The following is a 20,053-nucleotide window of genomic DNA, read 5'->3' on the forward strand; positions in this document are numbered from 1 at the left end:
AGCTATCTGTCCCAGAGGGCATTGCCGAGACTCTAATGCCCAGGAGTAGGAGAAAGATTCCTTTCCGGCTGCCTACCAACCCACCTTCCTCTTCTTTATGAGCCTCCTAAAGGTGTGTGGCAGGCAAAAACGGTTTTGGCCTTCCATGGCTGCTCACTTGCCTGTACCAGCTACCAGCTACCAGCCACCAAGTTCTGCTGAGAGCTTGAACAACATTGTCTGCAAGGATGATGGCAGAGGTCTTTGTATGTTAAATTCCCCAAGACCACCAGGCTCATTATATTGCAGCACTGCCTCCATAAAGTTATTTGGGGTTGATTTGCAGGACTTTTCTGCCATTATTATCATGATCCTTAACAAATATAACTAAAACCTGGGCCTATTGTTAAGGAATATATTCTAGATCTCAGTTGATGGAATCCAAATCAGTGTAATTCCCAGTACCAACCCACCTATGACTGACAGGGTTTGACTGACTGCTGAAACTGACATAAAACAATGTATGCTCTTTTGTTACATTGTTTTTCAATAACTGCAACTCTTTCACAAGCGATACATGTTTTGCAACATCTGTGTTGCCCTGTATATTTCTCTCTCTCATATTTTCATTTATGTTGAGTCTCATTTGTAGGTTTTGAACCAGTATTTGGCATAGGAGAAGCTGTTTTCTATAACTACAGTATTTTTACCAATTCTATGATGTTTTTAAATCCAGTCTTGAGGCTGTTGTAGAGTTTGACTTTCTCACCCCTTCCCCTCCATAATCACCCCCACTTGTACGGATTTGTTCCTGACAATCTACAAGACAAATACAGTAACAGGCCACTTTTATTCACATGGACGTATTCCTCTTTAAAAGCCCCCCAGCCTTCAGATTATTGAAGCAAGTGACCCACCGCAACCTTCTTCAGCCAGAAGGATGCTGGCATTCGCTGGCGAGGTCCAGCAAGGATTAGTCTGACTGCTGAACTGCTGCAGTAACCAACACTCGCTCTGCCTTACACTAGACCTAACGTTTTAGTCTAGATTTCAAACTCTCCTTTACAAAGAAGAGGTATGTCTCAACTATTAAAAACCTGTGTTAAATACATAAATCAAGAATGCAATGTACCGGGTACATGGTAAAAAATATGCCTGATCACATATGGTGTCTGAAAAGTTAAAAAACAGACATTAACACTTACAAAACAAGAGCTCAATTAGAATAAACGTTTACTAAACTTGACTTTCTCTAGAACACTATAAAATTGAACAATTACCAGTTGCTTCTAGGACATGTAAGTTAATGACGTACTTCAGTATAGCATAGCAGCACAGTATTTCTGACCTACCAACAGTGTGAATCTACCCACCTCACAGCAACCCATCCCCGGAAAGGCTGTACAGAGTCAGACAGGCTATTTTGAATTTTCTGGCATACTTTTAAAAGGCCAACCACTGGGGCCTGCTTAATGAGTGAGTCTCCTGTGGCTGCTGGCACCGCAGCCGTTTCCTTACCAAGCACCTGCAGCCCCCTCTGTGCCACAGGTCTTCTCCAGAGCCGAGCAGCAGAGGCCATCCCACCCGGACAGAGAGCTGCCCACAACATCCTCTACAAAAATCCTCAATTAATGAGCGTAGAACTTTAATGTACAAAACTCTGCACACACTAAAGGTGCCTTTTGCACTCCTGCACAGAGATACTACCCCAGGAGCAGGTTACAGGGACACTCCCCTTTGCCCTGTCCGGTCCCACTCGTGTCCGCCCCCGCGCAGGCGCCCCGCGGCCTACCCACGGCCCCACCGCGCCCCGTCTCGCTGTGGCAGCGGGAGCGCCGCCTGGGAATAATCCCGTTTGCTTCAAAATATGTATGTATGTATATATATATATATATGCATGTACATGGCCCGCCAACGTCGGGTGCTCGCAGGCGATGCTCGGGGCTGTGCGGGTTTGGGGTCACCTCCCGGCCCGCAGCGCAGTGGGGAGCCCCCCGGCCCCGGTGCAGCACCCCCAGAGCAGGCGCGGGTGGGAGCAGCAGCACCCGGGAAGGGGAGGGGGCGGCGAGGCCAAGCCGGCCCCTCGGTCCGCGGCAGGAGGAGGAGAAGAAGGAGGAGGAGATACCCCGCGCTGCAGCCCAATAGGAACGGCAGCGCTTCCCTTTCTCCCGTTTCCTTTCTCCACCCCCAGCCCTGGGCTGGGGAGGCGGGAGCCGCCAGTGCTGCAGCCCGGCTGCCGGTGGGGCCGGAGGCAGCCCCGCACGGCCCCTTCTCCGCCTCCGCAGAAACACCTGCGGGGGGGAAGGATGCCGGGGGGTGGCCGCCTTCCTCCGCGGGAGCGCGGGCTGGCCTCGGAGCTGCCCCGGCGAGGAAGAGGAGAGGAAGAGAAAGGAGCGGGAAGGACGTGGGGAAGTTGTGCCTTGCGCGCCCCGCCGAGAGCCGGAGCCATGGGCCCCGCCGGGGGGGCGCGGGCCGCCCCCTCGCTGCTGCTGTCGTTGCTGCTCGGAGCCTCGGCCCCGCTCTGGTTGCGGGCAGAAAAACTGGGTGAGTGCGGGGGATGAGTGCGGGGGGCGGGTGGGAAGGGGGTCCGGCATGCACGGGGGAGTCCGTCCCGCCCTGGGGGCCAGCGGTGGGGTGAGCGGGGGTCGTCGCCGTCCTCGCCTCGTTGCTCCGCGGGAGCGCAGCCTGAGCTGCTCTCAGGGCTGTATATAGTTGACCTGGTTAATCCTTGCCGGGTTTATCCCCGTGTCTGAGTAGCTGCGAGATTAAAGCGGTAACCGGCCTTACGGTAAATGTATACTACGGCTTTCTTAATCTTTCGTTAATTAGGACTTTTTTTTTCTTCTTTTTTTTTGTTTTTCTTGCTTGTCAAATAAGTGGAGAAAAGTCTTTGCCAAGTTGCAGGCGGGAGGCAGGGAGCGGCTCCGGCGGTTCCCGCGGTTCCCGCTGCCACCCGGGCGCCTCACCAGCCCCGGCGGGAGCCCCGGGCGCGGCGGCCGGCGCTCGGCCACCGGCAGCACCTCCTCTGCTCCGGCCGGGACCGGGGCCGGTAGCCCCTGTCCCACTGCCGGATACAGGCTGCTCTGTTCGCCTGCTCCCTCGCTGGGAACGAGAAAAGCCCTTACCCGTGCCGGGACAAAGTTTCGTAGGAATCCCAAGGGGGTCTCGCAAGCCCTTTTGTGAGACTGCCGTTTGCTAAAGTGAGGGCCCAGCTGCTATTCTCTTTACTCTGTGTTTTTATGCGGCTCACGGTTAAGCTTCCTGTGTAAATTACAAGTCCAGCTGACTTCTACCGAGGAGGTGCGACCTTATGGCTGTGGCATTGCATGGCCTGATGCAGCCGTCGTAGAAGAGTTTGCTGACAGCTACTGGTAAAATAGTTAGCACTGGAAATTAAGTGTCATAATGAGCTTGACAACACATCCAGATAAATTAATAGCCTCCGTATTAATGTTCCAACTTGGCTGAAAATTCCAAAATCCGGCGCTGTGCATTAGCGTTGCATCCAGGCAGTGGTACAAACTACTTTGGCCGATTTATACCTGTTTCTCCTGCAACTTCCTATTAGCGGAGATTCCCCATATAGTTCTCCACAGAGGGGAAAATTCGCTGGGTTGTGTCGCCTTTCCACTTGTCAGCTTTACTCAGTAGCATTTTTCCCTTGAAGCTTTGCTATTATGTCCTCAATATGTTTCCCCATCTTGAGACTCCAACTTGGTATGCTCCAAGAAACAGGTATGCAGGGAAAAAAGAACAACCGAAATCCTTGAGTCCCCTCTTTTCATCGGTGTTTTGGTTTTGTTTGTTTCCACTTTCACCAATGTTTGTCTCTCACATGATGACATCAAGGAGAAAGTCATTTGGAGAGTCAGTCAGAAAGAATTAAGTTTTCTGGGATTTCTGGGGGGTTTAGTGCATACAGTAAGTATGTAAGCAGTAAGTATACGTCATATGCCTTGTCTATATTCCCAAATCAATTGGTAAAGGAATCTATGTTGTATTTATGTTCAAAATGTCTCTACCATCAAACCAACAGCATGGAAGCGCAAAGGAATATTTTATCTGGTTCTCTTTGGACCAAATTCAAATTTACATGATAGCTTGCCTAGTGTCTAGAAAGCAGAAGAGATTTTGGCCCCTGTTTTTCCTTTCTCTTCAGGGGGCAGTTATTCTATTTGTTTGTTTATTGATATTACCCTATAAATTAGGGACTAAGTGTCCTAAAGTCACACTAGTAGAGAAAGGAGATAAGGATAAGTGGATACAAACTTCCTGTTGCACAAGCTTCTTGACTTGATTTAAAAGTTGTAATGGAGCACAAGAAGTGCCAGAGTGAATCAGGCTTGAGTTTCAGCTAATTCTGTATCTTGTCACCACTGGTGTCTTCCACCAGCTGGTTCAAAGAAAGATGTGCTGGTTTAAATATATTGATTTAAAAATACTCATTTTTAAAAAAGAGTAGTACATTTTTCTGGCTTCTCATGAGCTGGCTGCACAACCTGCTTTTTTTCATGACCAGTTTGCCTTCATCTTCAGTTTTTCCTGAGGGATGCTACAGAACAAGGATGAAGCTGCTGTTATAGCCTCTCTTCTCTTACTTAAGTTTTAAATTAAGGAAAAGCCTCTTTGTTCACTGTGGTTTGGTTACTTCATAGCATGGCTAATATCTGAGTGTGACTGTCCAGAGCCCCAGTGTCAGCTCTTTTTCTGCTCTTGAAAACGTATTAAATGTGTGTGTTGTGCAAGGACATTATGAAACATGGAATTTTGTTGTTCACAGAATGATGATAGGAAAGGCTGAGCGTTTAGGGTAAAACATATTTATAAGCTTAGTAGGTCTCACCTGGGAACAAATATCATATCTATGACTGTGCATGAGTAATAAATAGCTTTGGGATTTATAATAAAAGGTGGTTCTTTTCCCTTTTTATTCTGCTGTACACTGATCTTAACTTCTCTTCTTGTTTTCTGTTGCCAGCTCTTTGCTGACAACTACAAAACATACCTTGTTCCTTGCCTGCCAGCTTCACGCAGCCATGCCAGACCTGGTATCTCTTCCAAAATCTCCTCCCAGCGGTTTAAACTCAAGGCAGAAGGGAGGCAAACCTGAACACATTATCTTTGCCTTTCACCATTCTCTGGTTTTTCTTCTGGTCTAATTGAGCAAGACTTTGAACCGTGTAGTTGTGGGCAGCAGATATCTAATTCAGAGTGAATCTGAGAAGATAGTTTTGAGTCACCTTCTTTTACTTTTCCGGTCAGTAGGACTTAAAACTGACCTGAGGGTTGGTGGTTTGCAGGAAAGCATAGGAAGAAGAGGGATTTTATTCTATTAAGAACAAGATTTAAGTAATAGCTCTTGCTGTAACTCATTTATTTTCACTTCAAATACAGCACAGCAGGGAAACTAGTTCACATGAGATTTGCAGATCACATCTGAACGTGAACTTTGCTTGCAGTATTTCTGGGTCTGTTGACAGTTGTACCCAGTGCTCATCTGGAAGAACTGATGGCCAGTAGACTTGTTAACATTTTGAGGCAAGGCTGCTATTTAATGTGACAACAGCATATGCAGTAATTATGAGAGATTATGCCTGTTCTCAGGGGCTTGTACAAAACCCGTACCAAAGAATATTGGTGTGATCTTGCTAATCCACTTTGCATGTCCATTTCCAGCAGTTTGAAATGCAGATAGAGATGAATCTTTATTGTACCCACCCCCCTCCAGTTTCTGAGTACAAGTGACTGGTAAATTTTCAGTTTGTTTGCATTTTGTCCTTATGTCTGTTTCCTTCCTTGGCTCCCTCTATCTTGCCTTGTGAATGCTGACTGGAATCGCTAAAGAGGGAGGCAACAGTTTTCCGGTTGCAGTTCATAAGCGATGCGTGTACCCATCACATGAAAACTGCAATGTTTTCAGTCGCACAGACTTTGCTATAAATAGCTCTAGGTCCCTTATATGTACTTCTCTTTAGGTTGTCAGGGGACACATTTCAAACAAAATCAGAGACAGGGAGGCCACTGGGAGACTCACTGACAAAGGAGGGAGTAAAAAATGCCTTGGGAAAGTTACCTGCACATAACATGCATGGTTGTTGAATCATATTTCATGCAAATTACTTGTTGGTTTGCATATGCAAAACTACAATAATTTATATTTATTAGAACCATGTCACCTTTAGTCTGCTTGAGCTACATGTGTGGCGCAGTAAAAATTAGTTTGAAAATCATGGACTTTGAGGATGCTTACGCTCCTGTATAGAGATGCCTAAGGTACTTCCTCAAAGCCATTTTAGGTACCAGTAGTAGTATAGTTTTGAAAGCCCATCTGAGCTAACACACCATGCCAAGAAGTGGGGTCCTGAGTGGTGGTGGGCACAGAAGTCCTCAGCATAGACGTCGTTGTATTTTGGGGCTGGCTGTATCGTATCAGATGCTCTCCTGTGGCATGTACTCATCAACACATGGGTTTGCACCATCTGCTAAGAATAAAACAAGCCAGACAAAATCAAAATAAAACTCTTCTGACTGGATTCAGTGGAATGGCATTGGAGCCCAACTATCTGCAATAAAAAATGTTAATAGTAATACATAAGACTGAGCACACGACTTCCCCAAAAGGTTTAATTAGCTTTACAACTGGGAGTAGAAAATTTCAAACTGGGACAATCTACTAGTGATGTTTAAATTAATAAAGATAGTAGTTTGACTAGTTTTAAGAGTATTGAGATATCTTAATTTTTGCTTTCAGAATAAATTACGAACTATCTAATTAAACTGATTTTTGTCTGTGAAAATTGTGTGAGTGCTGAAGACACATTCTTGAGGTTGGCTGGACGCTTGCACATACAGAGGCTGCCAGTAGTTATGGTTAGGATTGTTGATCCTGTATAATTAGGCTTGGGAGCCGCGAGTATTATGAGGAGGAAACACTTTGGTCTTTCATTCCCTCTCTCCCTGTCTCTTCTTTTGACAGAGCCAGGACCTGCCTCTTGGGAGTTTCCTTCCAAGAGATGAATGTTTAGTTTGGTGTGGTGGGACTTTCTTATCCTCCCTGAGCAGGTTTACAGGCCCAGTGCATCCTTACTCATTATTTCTGTTTCCCTGGTGGGACGGGGCTGCTGTCTGGCAGCAGCAGCTGCGTCTGAGGCAGCTCCACGCTGCTCCTCTGCGTCTGCAGAGGGAAGGACCAGTGCTCCCAGGCTATGCTCTCTTTGCCTATCTTTGGACCTGTTAGAGTGCTCCAGAAGGGGGCCATGAAGATGGTCATAGGGCTGGGGAACCTCTGCTATGAGGACAGGCTGAGAGGGTTGGGCTGGTTCAGCCTGGAGAAGAGAAGGCTCCAGGAAGACCTTATAATGGCCTCTCAGTACTTAAAGGGGGCCTAACGGAGAGATGGGGACAGACTTTTTACTGGGGCCTGTTGCGGTAGGACAAGGGGTAATGTTTTTAAAATAAAAGAGGGTAAATTTAGACTAGATATAAAGAAGAAATTTTTTACAGTGCACGTGGTGAGACACTGGAATAGGTTGCCCAGAGAGGCGGTAGATGCCCCATCCCTGGAAACATTCAAGGTCAGGTTGGACGGGGCTCTGAGCAACCTGATCTAGTTGAAGATGTCCCTGCCCATTGCAGGGGGGTTAGATTAGACGACCTTTTGAGGTCCCTTCCAACCGTAACTATTCTAGATCTCCAAAGAGCTTCAGTAAAGGTGTTTTCAAGCTCCATGAAGAGGGATAGGAGAATAAATGGGGAAAGCAGAGCAAGGCAAGGCTAGAAACTCGGACCCAAGGCATCCTATAAAACCAGGATCTTCATTTTGATATTTAGTATCACACATTTAGGCTTAAGCTGCCACTGTAATTGCAGTAATGTTCATCAAGCATTTAGTAAAGCTCTAAAATGATGTTTCTTCCCCCAGCTGCTGCAGAAACCTTGTTTCCATCACAGTTTTAATCTGCGATGTTCAAGTTTTTGGCAGTTCCACCACAAATTGTTCAACAATATTGGATTTCAGTCTAGCGCTTTGACATTAAAGTTGAAGTCATGTTGATGTCATCTTCCAGATGTTCGTATCTTCTGAATAAAAATTGTGTTTATTTGTTTTATTTCAAATTACAAAAACACATGGGGAATTCTGGATGTGATCCCTCATGCTATACAAAGGCCCGTGTGTCCTGTCAGAAATCAAACAAAACTTTTCTTCATGGTGTTGTAGGAGAGACCTCAAAACAGTGGAAACATAGGTGGATTTCTTCACTCATCCAAACAGAATGGCTTTGTTACGTGCCTGAGCCTTGTCGCAGCTGCGATAACTGTGCAGAAGGGAGATGTGCAGCTTCTGCCTGAAACTACTTGTATTTTGCTCTGGCGCTGCACCAGCTCTGTGTTGGTGGGTTGCTTTGATTTAATAGTCAGCTGTGCTTCATTTGTCAAACAAGCTCAGAACAAAAAAGATCCATTTTGTCCTCCAGGTATGGAAAAATATATTTTAACCTGTAAAATAAATCCAAGGATCCTGTGGGTCCCCCTCCACTGGGAGGCTTTGGCAGCAAGGTCCATGGGTAACACTGGAGCTGTTGCATTCACTGCTGTCTCAGCTTGCTCCCAAAGACAGAGGTTTGTCTTATCCCATGTTTCTTGTGTCAGCATGGTACAGGGGAATTGAAGTTGAAATGCCTGGGAGCCGCAAAGCTGAAGGCTTCAAAACAGAATGTCAGCAGATAAGCTGTAATGAGTACTTGGGTGATTGTAAGCGTTAACATTTTCAAACCCAAGGAGTCAGAACTTGCTGATCTATTAGTATTTTGTCACAGACAGAAGAGGCATAGTTAAACTTGTGGTCCTTAAGACGGGTACCTGAGAACATACTGACTTTTAACAAGTGCTAATGCTTGTGTTTTGAAAATGAGTTTCCTATATTTTTTTAGATGAAATTCAGTCCCTGTGTTCTTCAGGTGGAAAGCAAACTAACATTGTATCAAAATAAATTGAGCAGTTACACTGAGGTATTCATGCTTGAGATGAGTGGAAAGACTGTTCAGACCTTTCTGTTGTACCATGTTTCAAAACTTGAGAACATGATTGGTTGAAACTACTGCTAATCAGAAAATCCAGTCAAACAAAATGAAACAATGGAGTTTCGGTATAAGTGGTGTACGGACAGTGGCATGAAACATTCTCTTCTGTGCTATTTTTCACATCCATTTGCGAATACCTTTTATACAGTCTCATATTAATGTGTCACAGAAGACACAGAGATGATGCTGTAGATCATATACAGTACCACAACAGTATAGTACTAAGTAATGGTGTGGCTGTTTTCCTTTCTATTTTTTTTTTTTTTATTTTAAATATCTTTCACAGCAACTATATGTAACAACAACGAACCAGAGAGATCACAAAATTTCCTGGTTTGCAGAGCCTCTGAGTGCACCAATGTGGTTAATACCTTGATGATGAGCATCAGGCAGGCTGGTTGCAGGAGAGTTCTGAAAAAAGGCATTTCTTTCTTTCAGCGATCCAGGTCAGAAGCCTAATGTAGCCCTTTGTATCCTTATCTTAGTTCACTTAGGTTTTGCTTCCATTTCTACTGGAGTTACAAGGAACTACGTGTTGTTAGATTGCAATAACTATGGATGAAATAGCTAGTTTCCTAGAAGTTAGGTTTACTGAGTCAAAGGCAAAACAGAAATTGCATCATGCTAATAAATGGCAATTATTGTCTCCATCACAAACCAATTAATTTTCTCTTGAGATATATGTTCATTTATGCCTTGGGGATAATGGGGGCTTTGCATAATTTGCTTTGAGAAAAGTGGCATGCTTTCTGTTGTCCTTTCTTACTAACAAATCACATACTCCATCTAGGCATACATGCAAAAAAGGTAAATTGTGATTTTTCAAGGAAGTCGGGACAGGTTTGATTTCAAGAAAAAAGACCACTCTTAATCATTGATAAGTGTCAATCTTGTCTGAATTGTATTGCACTAACAAGGGAATTACATATTAAAAAAACCCAACCAAACAAAACAGGGGTGGGATGGTTTCATTTTATCATGTTCAGCAGTTTCCTCTTACCCATATTAAAGTTGTTTTGAAATCTTGCTGTCCCACCTGCTGCTGTAACTGGAACAGCTCTGCTTCAGCCTCTCCTTACCCTGGTGTCTCTGAATTTCCTGTCCCTGTGGATTTGTCAGTCCTTAGCACTGCTGTGAATATTCCTATTCCTGTGCAACCCAATATTCAAGTTTGGCCCTGATCTTGCAGCATATGTTTCCCACACAGTCCAAATTCAGTGCTATATACTGTAAGTTAATCTCCAGTAAAGCATAGCGAAGAGAAAAACCTAGGAAAAAAACAGATGGAGAAAGTAGAGCAAACAATTTGCATATATATGATATGTCTCTCGGTTAAGATTAGCATTTCCTACTTTGCCTGAAAAGCCCTTAATAGAAATCCAACTACATGTTTGCCCCGAATCAGCAGAATTGGAGGATATGCCCGAATGGCACAACATCCCCCCAGCCCAGGGAAAGCCCAGCATGGGATGGGAGGGGGCTCCATCTCCCACTGTGGCCCCACATCTCTGCCACGCTGCTGGGATGCCATGGGCAGAGGGTCAGGGAAGAAACCCCTGTCTGTGGAATATTTGTTCCCTATAGCCTTTACAGCACAGGATCTTGACCAGGGTCCTGAGTTATTCTATGTGGGTGGCTGGTGGAGAAGCATGACCATCTTCCCATTTATTTACAGTCCTTCAAGGTTCCTTCTGAGCGTGCAGTTACAAGTGCTTGGGCAGTGAACTTCTCAGTGCCTTCTCAGCACCTCTGCACTGGAGGTCCATAACATGGATGTGTATCTTAAAGTAGGCAGGTATTTGTTAGAAATCAAAAACTCAACTTCCCTTTTGCAAAAAGGGGACCCTGCACATAAGGTTACTCTGAAATTTCCTTAAATGTGTGGCTCCGTTCTTGTTTCTGTTTCCAAAAACACACAGGCTAGTAAAATGTTGAGGTGGTCAATCACAGCAACATGCCACATCCATAAAAGAAAAGCATTGACAAATATTGAATGCAGCTATGCAGAGAATGAATAAATAAATAAATTAAAAATTACAAATCTCTTTTGTTGCAGCAGTTAAAAAGGCATAGAAGTTTTCTCACACCCACAAGCTCGAGAGTGCTGTATTTAGAGTGCTGAAAAGCAAATTCCAGTGCTGAAACTCGCTTCTCTGGAGGACTACATTTGGGTATACTGCCTAAGTCCTGGAAGCATTGACTAAAACATACTTATTTTTGACATGTACTCTGGTACTGTCTGTCTTTCACAGATTGCGATGGAACCAGATAGTGATCCTGAAAAGCAAAGGCAAACCTAGTTTGCTACTATTTGCATATTTAATAGAAGCAAAGCAAGAAAACTATATGATGCTATTTACATTTTTGTGTATACCTTGTCCCTTACGTGTTGCAGGATCTTGTTCTTTACAGAATGCAGCAATTTCTTAATCCTGTGTCCTCAGAAATAATTCATAGGAAAGGGACTACCAGGCTGTAGCTGCTGTTCTCTCCTTTGGCACTGTGATTTCTGTGGTAATCTGAATTGTCTTGTCACGGAGGTCTTGTGTAAATGTAGCCAGGTAGTGTTAGGCTTCATCCTGACACAAGTACCTAAGATGTATAAGCAAATGAGATGGTTGCTCTCAGAAAGTTATTTGATTAAGCAGCAAAATTAATCAGATCTTTATGGATATGGTGAAACTGGAGGAGTTTCAGTGTGTGAGTTTCTGGTTCACATCTGTGTTAAAGTCAGACTTGCTCTACTACTTGTTAAGGTTGCAAACCTGAATGCTGAGTATAAAGTTCCCTCTTTGGGGGAAAATGGCTTCCTTGGTTGATGGAAGAAGTTGCTCGTAAGATTTTTGATAATAATAGAATAAGATAGAATAAGATTAGAATAGAATAAGATAGAATAAGATTCTATGATTTTTCCTTTCTTTTGACATTTTAGCAGCTAAATAAATAAAATCTCAGGTCTTGCTAGGTTTTGTCTTTACAAACTTCTGCAAAGATGAGATGTTAATGGGATAGTAAAGGCTGCCCAGGTTGTTCATGGCAATCCAGTGAAGTCACTTCTACATAGGTCTGTACAGCTGTAAAGATCTCCATGGCTATTGGCATATGGCTGTGCCTGCAATTACTAAAAAACACTTTAACTTTGAAAAACAGCAGTATGGTTGTAAGCTACTTTGCTAGATTAGGCACTTAGAATGGTTGTCAGGGGTGTTTTCTATACTTGATGATGGTGATCCAACTGGTTACCAAAATAAATTCTCAGATGTTTGAGGCAGGGCATCTCCTGAGGCTGGCAGCAGGGGACACCCTGAGGAAAGCCAGCTCCCAGCCCCAGCCTCAATGGCTGAGGGGCGATCGCAGCTGCGCACGTGGTAGGAACTTGTGATTTATGGAACTACTGTGGAACCAGTTGGAGATAATTTGCTGCTTTCTCATTCCTACTTTAAGAGTGACATTACAGTAAATAATGTCTTTGAAGAGGAGGGAAAAACATGCTGTGGTTTGTTTGACCTCCTTCTCCTTTTGCATCCCTTTGAAGTTCGTAAGTAAATAATTTGGGCAATGAAATCAGCACTCCACAATGTTCCTTTGTTTCTTCTGCTGCTTTACCTTCCCTTCCTGCTCACAACCCTCATCCCAGACACTGCTTGGTTAGCTTGGGCAACAAAATGCCTGTCCTGAGGAGCTGCTGCAGCACAGGGGTTAAAATGTTTCCTGGGAACCTAATGGAGTCAAGGAAATTAAAATGCAAATCAAAGAAATAGTTTATATGCTATTTATTTTTCCTTTTGTAGTAGGGCATACTGCAAAGTGGGGGACTTCTTCCCTTGAAAAGATATTAATACTAATTTAAAGACCATGAAAGATTGCAGTCACTGTTTTTTCAGATTATTATAGATTTGCCTTAATTTTCAGTAGTTTCTTTCATTATTTGAAAATAGTTTTTCTGGTCTCCACAAAACATTGTGAAGAATGTAAAGCTGGACTTCTGAAAATACTGCCATTGATTTATGTGCTTCTTTACATGCAGGGCTCAGCAAGCTGCTCAGCTTGTGTAAATGGCGTCCACCCTGAATTCAGTGGTTTGTGAAATCCCCAAATACACGGTCATTGCCAGGAAAAGCAAAGGGATCTGACATCTCCATTATTCTCTGTAGAGTTAACCAGTTTAAGTCTGGGTTGTGTGGTGGTCTCTCTCTCCCATTATAATGGCACAGCAAAGAGCTGATGCTCTTGACCCAGATTTGTCAGCAGAGAGGTGAGAGACGAAGTCCTTAACTCTAGATTTTACTCCATCACCTTAGAAAGCAATGAAGGTGCAAACCCGTTCATTTTTGCAGCGTGCACGATTCTGTTAGTGATGAAGGTCAGAGTAGCTGTATGAAAACCTAAAGTGTTGTCAGACCATGCCAGTGGATTTGGATGGCACCTGGCAAAAAAACTCATTTTTTACCCGATCTTTTCTCCTATCCCACGTGAGCAGGGAAGGCACAGGTTTGCCTGGAAAGAGTTGATGTCTTTTTTAGATACTCATCTGTTTTTATGCATAACTTGAATCTTCTTTCAAACATGGGCACAGAACTCCTTCTTAACTTGGTTATTATTGTATCTTTTAATAAGCTGGAGTTATTACTTCAGGGAAAGCAATATGGAAGACGAGACAAACCTCATTTCTCCTTATGGGGCTTCTCGTCAGAGCTCACAAAGCTGTAGTCTTGACTCAGTGGCTGTGACTCTTTGCCTTGGCTGTGTCCATTTGCAGCTATGACTTTTCAGAAAACACTGATTTTTGGCTGAATCCAAAATTAAGGTATGCAAACTCAGTTTTCTGCTCGCTCTTCTCAAGGGAAGGAGGAGCAGGAAGGAAAAAGGACAGGCCGGCAGCACCCTGCTGGCTCTGTGCTCCAACATTCTGGTGGGGTAGGTGGAGCACACCTTGTTCCAAGCGCCACTATGAAGGTGGGCGTCCAAAAGGACGTCAGACTGGGACAGATTAGGCAAAGAGGGAAATAAGGTTACTTTGGGGGTCTTTGTCCTGGTGGGGAGGGATTGGCAGCCAAAGGACAGCGGGTAGTGGGAGTCTGTAGCCAGAGAGGCTGAGGGAGGTGGAAGGTGGTGGAAAGTGCCTGGGTGGGGGTCCTGCAGCGAGGTGGAAGAGGTCAGGGAGCTGCTGGCTGTATGCGTGAGCACGCCTAGGTATAACACGTATTTAGCACTGGAGTGAGTCCAAGTCCGTTATTAATTGCTTAGTGAGGGTGAATCAGAAGGATGAAAAAGGCAGCTGTTTGCTGCCAGGATATTGTAGCAGTGCTTTTGAAAATGCACTTTGATATCATGCTGTGTAACTCTTTTGTAGTTGGCGGGATAAACAAGTTCAGTGAAAGGTGCAGCACATGGAAACTTTTTATAGCAGTTATTTGAAAAACTGTAGCCTCTTCCCTAACTGAGAGAGCGATGGGCTGAGTGCTTGGATGAAGATGCTGCGTGCATCCAGTCGTGTGTGTGAGCAAGGGGTGGAAAAGCCCAGGGGGTGCAGGAGTTAAGGGGCCAGGGCTTGGCTTGTGCACTGGGCTTGGGAAGAGATGGGAGGAGAGAGTCCACCCAGCCAGGTGATTTTGAGTGGCAGGAGGGTACCTCAAGGAACCAGCACTGTTTTCAGAGATCTCTAACTGCTGCTTCTGGCACCACCACCGTTTTGCTAAAGCCATAGTATCTGCCAGGGGCTGTGTCCAAGGCAGCTCACAGCGTGGGGTCAGAGCTTGTTCCTGGGTATTGATTTCATCACCTATGTTCTTCCTGGGCAGGTTAAATCCTGGAGGGGCCCCTCCTGCCCATTAATAGCTGTGGTCAGAGCCAGCTCAGGTGCAGCTGCCTGGAGATACTCCTTCACCTTGTCCCACGCACATCCATCATGCATGTGTCTGAGGATGAGAAGTTATGCTACCTGCCAGCCACCTCAAACCTCCTCTCTACAGGGACACACACTGGTGTCTTCTGGCAGGGTCCCAGGTTTGGTTTTACATATACATTGCTCTCAGCGAGCACCATGTGAGAGAGGGCAAGGTGCAAGCGGTGTGCCTGCTGCTGCGGCGGAAGGTGCCGGTTGTGGTTCCCATGTCTTGGGGAGTTATTTCCATCATCTGCCATAGGAGACTATTTTTATCTGTGGAAAACAGCTTTAATTCCAGAGCTGTGTGATCTTTGGTACAACCTGCATGTAGGCCAACAGGTGGGCGCCCACAATCCAGAGACCACAATCTTGATCTTGGTTCAAATGCCCTTGGGAACTTGGTTTACAAAACATCTTTGATGTGCTTTTAGTAACTCCTGGTGCTGAGGAGAAATTTTATTAAATGTAAGCATGTTTAGACTTTCTGGCTGCTGAATATCTTGTGCTCAAATATTTTGCTTTGCTCCCGTCCAGTGAAAAGTGATGAAACCTGGATGTGTGAGGCAAGGCTGCCAGCTTCTTGCCAAATGGGGTGATAGAAAGCATTTCTCCGAAGTATTGCTAAGTGAAAGTTTAGTGTTAGCAAGAAATCCTGTGTTGAACTGACCAGTTGTATATACGTATTTCCAGCTAGAAGACCTGTGCCTGTAGAAGAGTGTATGACATCAGGTACTTAAACCATAGTTTTCATCAAGCAGTTGTGTTTTAAACTCAATGTATTTGGGGTTTGAGCAATACATTTCTACTGAAAATTGAAATTTCATGTGGAAAATAATTATAAGAACAAAACTAATGGTTTGAAAATGTGATCAGGGATACATTTTGAATTCCTTAGAATTTGCCCCCATTTCAGAGCCCTTGGTATATAGCGGGGTTATATTTATAAGTTTTTTACTACATTTAGTCATTAAATGCCTCTTTGAATGAATTATCAGATCCTGAGTTTTATTCTACCTTCCCTCTATACGTTCAGACCCCTTCCCTAGTGTTTGTTTTCCAGCAAATTTCAGTGTAAGATTTTTATTTGCTCTGGTAATCTTGCTGAGAAACTCAAAATTTAGAGCTGTAGTCAGGCTTCTCCGTAAGAAGCAATAGTTACTAGGACTTGGTCTGACTTTTTGGACATTGCTTTGGTTCTTGTAGCGAACAAGCTTTTGTCATGACCTTTTCCTTTGAGGCAGGCAGGCAGGGAGAACAGAGGCAGCAAGGGACAGGCGTTACAGGTACAGGACGATGCTGCGTTTGCCTCTCAATCGGAGTGTTTGAATGTCTATGCTCCACCAGTGAAAAGTCGGAAAATAGCATTTATGCTTTCTTAGCTCAAAAGATGTTCTAGTGGTAATACATTTCAACACTGACTCAAAGGCAGATTTTAAAAAAAGGAGTTTCCCTGGGAACAAGACCTCGTATAACCTCGACAGAGGAGGATGGCAGGCTGAGGTCTCTGGTGCACAGTTTTGCCTGTACGCTTTCTGCAGAAATATAGTGCTTTGTGACCTGGACCGTTGTCAGGGTCTTATCATGATAGTGATCTCTTTTCAGCTTTTTGAGGAGAGTTTTGGGGTTGTACCAAGGTGACGCAGGCCAGAATGTAGCTCAGCGGGATGAAGACTTGTGAATACAAGACTTTTAATTTTAAAGAGTTCATCTCCATGACATTTTGTTGTGGTTGTGTAACTTTTCCCTTTTTTTTTCCCCTTTTCTTTCCCAATAAGGGTAAGTTGCAAACCAGGTTCTAGATTGTAGTTATTTTATTTTCATTAGCCCAGCTAAAGTAAATGCTTACAGTTAGAAACATGCAGTTTAAATTAAAGGCCATGGGCAGTTCTTTTTTACTACATAGCAGTCAGCTACACAGGCAGCAAGGTTGTCCTGTGTCCTGCTGGAAGTGGTCTGGTTTTACATTGCCTGCACCTCCCTGGACCACTCTCTGGGTTCAGAAGATGGATAGCTCATGTACTATATTGTTCCTTGTATTTTTATTCCCGCTGCAGAAAGTTTCCATTAAAAAGACAATTTGCTCAAGAGTCCAGTTTGCCTTTCTTCTTGAATATATTCCTATGCATTCTAAAATCAATAGAGCTTGGATAACAAACTTGAACAACAGGTGTTTTTTAAAGTATGTGAACAGGGAGATCTGAAAAAACATATTTAATATGTTTTATGGTGATATGATTTTGGATCTGTCTCCTATTCACCTCTATTCCAAGCATGAACCTGCAACAAAATTAAATAGCAGGCAACAAAGCTAGTAATAATGATAAAGCTTCAAAATAGATGCTGTTGCTTGTGAAAAAGCAGTTGAGTGAGTTGGATGAAATGGCAGTGTAATTATATAGTAGCAAGTCAAAATTTGATAGCTTGGAGCTTATCATTGCACAGCATGCCACTTTACCCCCAACCCACGGTATGGTGTGTTACTTTATCAACACTGCATTTCCAGTTCTTCACCTTTAAATAATCTTATCAAATCTTAAGTTTGTTCCTCCTAGTGAGTGTGGAAGGAAATTCAGAAAGTAATTAAAATCAGCAGACCAAAAACAGTTTAACAAAAATATCCCCCAAAGTAAAATTCTGGGGCGTTAAATTGAATGTTGTGAATTCTCAGCTCTGTAGAACTCTTTATTTTACTAACACTTCTAGGACCAGTTTCAAATTTGCAATGATAAAGGGTAACAGTGTACAAGACTCCTATGTAAAGAATGCCTGTGCCCTAACTGACCTAAAACTGAGGACTGCCTGGTGTATGCACATACGTATGGCACTAGTTCCACTGTTGCAATAGTTTTATTATGTGGAAGATGCAGCATAGTGAAATGACTTGAGTTTTATAATATATACATTTTAATTGACTAGCAGACTTTTAAATAGTTCACTAAAAATTGCTTCCTTTGGTAGTCAGGGTCTCTTATCTGATACCTGCTTCCTTCCCCTCCACGGACGCTTCCTGTTTTCCATCTCGGTCCCCACATCCCCCCATGTATTTCCATGTGCATTTTCCTGTTGTCATGTGTTCTGCTGCAGCTGCTCCTCGGATGCTTCCACCAAGGAAAGGTTCCTAAGCCAAGCCTGCCCCTATGCAGCTCCACAATAAACACCTTGCAGGCCCCTACCCTCACCCCTTGAGCAAGGAGGCAGCAGCGTTTCCATCTCCAGGCATGCTAACGTGACTTACCTCGTCCCCTGTGCTCTTTGTGTTGCGCAAGTAGAGCAAGAAAAAAAAAACAGGAAAGTGATATGAGTCAGGTCCGTGATAGCATATAGTTAAATCACACCTGTGCTTTCATGTATGATTCAGTTACCCTCTACCTGATGGCTCTTTCTAGGGAAATAAAATGTGGAATGATAATTGGGAGAAAACTATTTAAGGAAGGATCCTACCTATTACATGTGGAATTGCATCTGTAATGTTTCAGTAGAGTTTGGCTGTAAAACAGAAAACCAGAGAGACTCTGTTTGTACAGGACTGTCAAATACATCTTAATTCATGAGTGTTTCCAGCCCTCCTTTCTACTGCTTTACAAGAGAAACGCGACTGCATTTATTTTAATAACCTCTTTTCAAACAACAGCATAACTGAGGTAGAGTATTACGAAATACTTTTTTAAAAGATGAATGCAAGTGAGATGTGATTTTGTGGTCAGCATTTTCCTATAGATTTTTTTATTGAAGAATATGTTTCTCTTCATTGTTTTGTCTCCGACTGCAGGGGATGGATGTGGGCACACAGTGATGTACCAAGACAGTGGGACCCTGGCATCCAAGAACTATCCTGGGACATACCCAAATTACACTCTTTGTGAAAAGAAAATCCAAGTGCCTCCAGGAAAACGCCTGATCTTAAAAATTGGAGACCTGGATATCGAATCACAGAAATGTGAATCCAGCTACCTTACCATCCAGAGTTCTTCAACGTTGCACGGTATGTAAAAGATAAGGCAATGGTCGATGCATGAATTGGTAAAATTGCGTAAAACCCAGCTCGGCAAAATTCAAGAAATGTCAGCCTTTGTCCTTTCCTCCTCCTTGTCATTTTTAGTGAGGAAATTTTTCACTATGATGGTGGTGAGGCACTGCAACATGTTGCCCAGAGAAGTTGTGGATTCCCCATCCCTGGAAGTGTTCAAAGCTGGATGGGGCTTTGAGCAACCTGGTCTAGTGGAAGGGGGGTTGGAACGAGATGATCTTTAAGGTCCCTTCCAACCTAAACCATTCTATGATTCTATATGCAAGTGTGTTGCCATGTTTTGTTCTGCCAAGGCTGGGGGTGCTGCCAAGCTGGGGGGGGCAAGAGGGGAGGCGCTGGGGCAAGGGAGGCTCTGGCACATCCACCCTGGGTCTCTACCCACCCTCAGCCCTGCAGAGCTGTACTGTCACAGCTTTAGTACAGCAAGTATGTGGATCTGTATCAGCCCTGTACCCTTCTGGGGTAGGGGAAGAGCTGGCTCACTAACCAGACAGAAACGAGATTAGAAGTTGGAGTCAACGATCCTGCATGTCTCTATTTCTTAGGCAGTTCAGGCCTGGGCAAGGAGATAACCTTCATTATTGCTAGTTATTAGTTGCTGATAACCTTTGCTAATGTACAGGCTTTAATACTTGTGGGCATTAAGTGCATGCACCCAGTCTGCACTCCTGCAAGAGATTTGCACAGGAAGATAAGTGAGTAAATGTGCTATAGCTGTGCACTTAGAACAATCATAATGACAACAGGATCCTCCCCAGGGAGAACCTGAGGCCTTCCTCAAATCGGTTTTCCCAACCAGTTGTTGTTGGAACTTTTGATCTGCTTTTTCTAGAAGAGTCAAACTGATTTTCAAGTCAGTGCGCCCTTTTTCAGAAGTCTGATTTAAATTCAGGTCTGCAAGGAGTTCCACAATGCAGGAATAAACTCATGAATCCACAGTTCATAAAATTTCACCTGCTGGGAGTGTGCTGTAGCCTTTAGTCGTCTGAGGCTGAATGTGCTGTAGTGGACTTCACAGGCAGAATAGATTTAGTGGAAAAAGATGATGAAGCTACACAGAGCCTCTGCAGGTTTTCCAGG

The 20,053-nt window shown here is 44.0% G+C and overlaps 1 protein-coding gene across 1 annotated transcript in view; it reads left to right on the forward strand.

The window, feature by feature from the left end:
* Positions 1-1,913: 1,913 nt before the first annotated feature.
* DCBLD1 (discoidin, CUB and LCCL domain containing 1) overlaps positions 1,914-20,053 on the forward strand; it is a 47,682-nt gene continuing 29,542 nt past the window's right edge. The window contains 4 exon segments of the mRNA XM_074150829.1: positions 1,914-2,217; positions 2,220-2,275; positions 2,277-2,523; positions 18,716-18,928. Coding sequence (XP_074006930.1) covers positions 1,914-2,217; positions 2,220-2,275; positions 2,277-2,523; positions 18,716-18,928 — 820 coding nt within the window.

Source organism: Numenius arquata, chromosome 7, assembly GCF_964106895.1.
Source record: "Numenius arquata chromosome 7, bNumArq3.hap1.1, whole genome shotgun sequence".
Lineage (NCBI taxonomy): Eukaryota > Metazoa > Chordata > Aves > Charadriiformes > Scolopacidae > Numenius > Numenius arquata.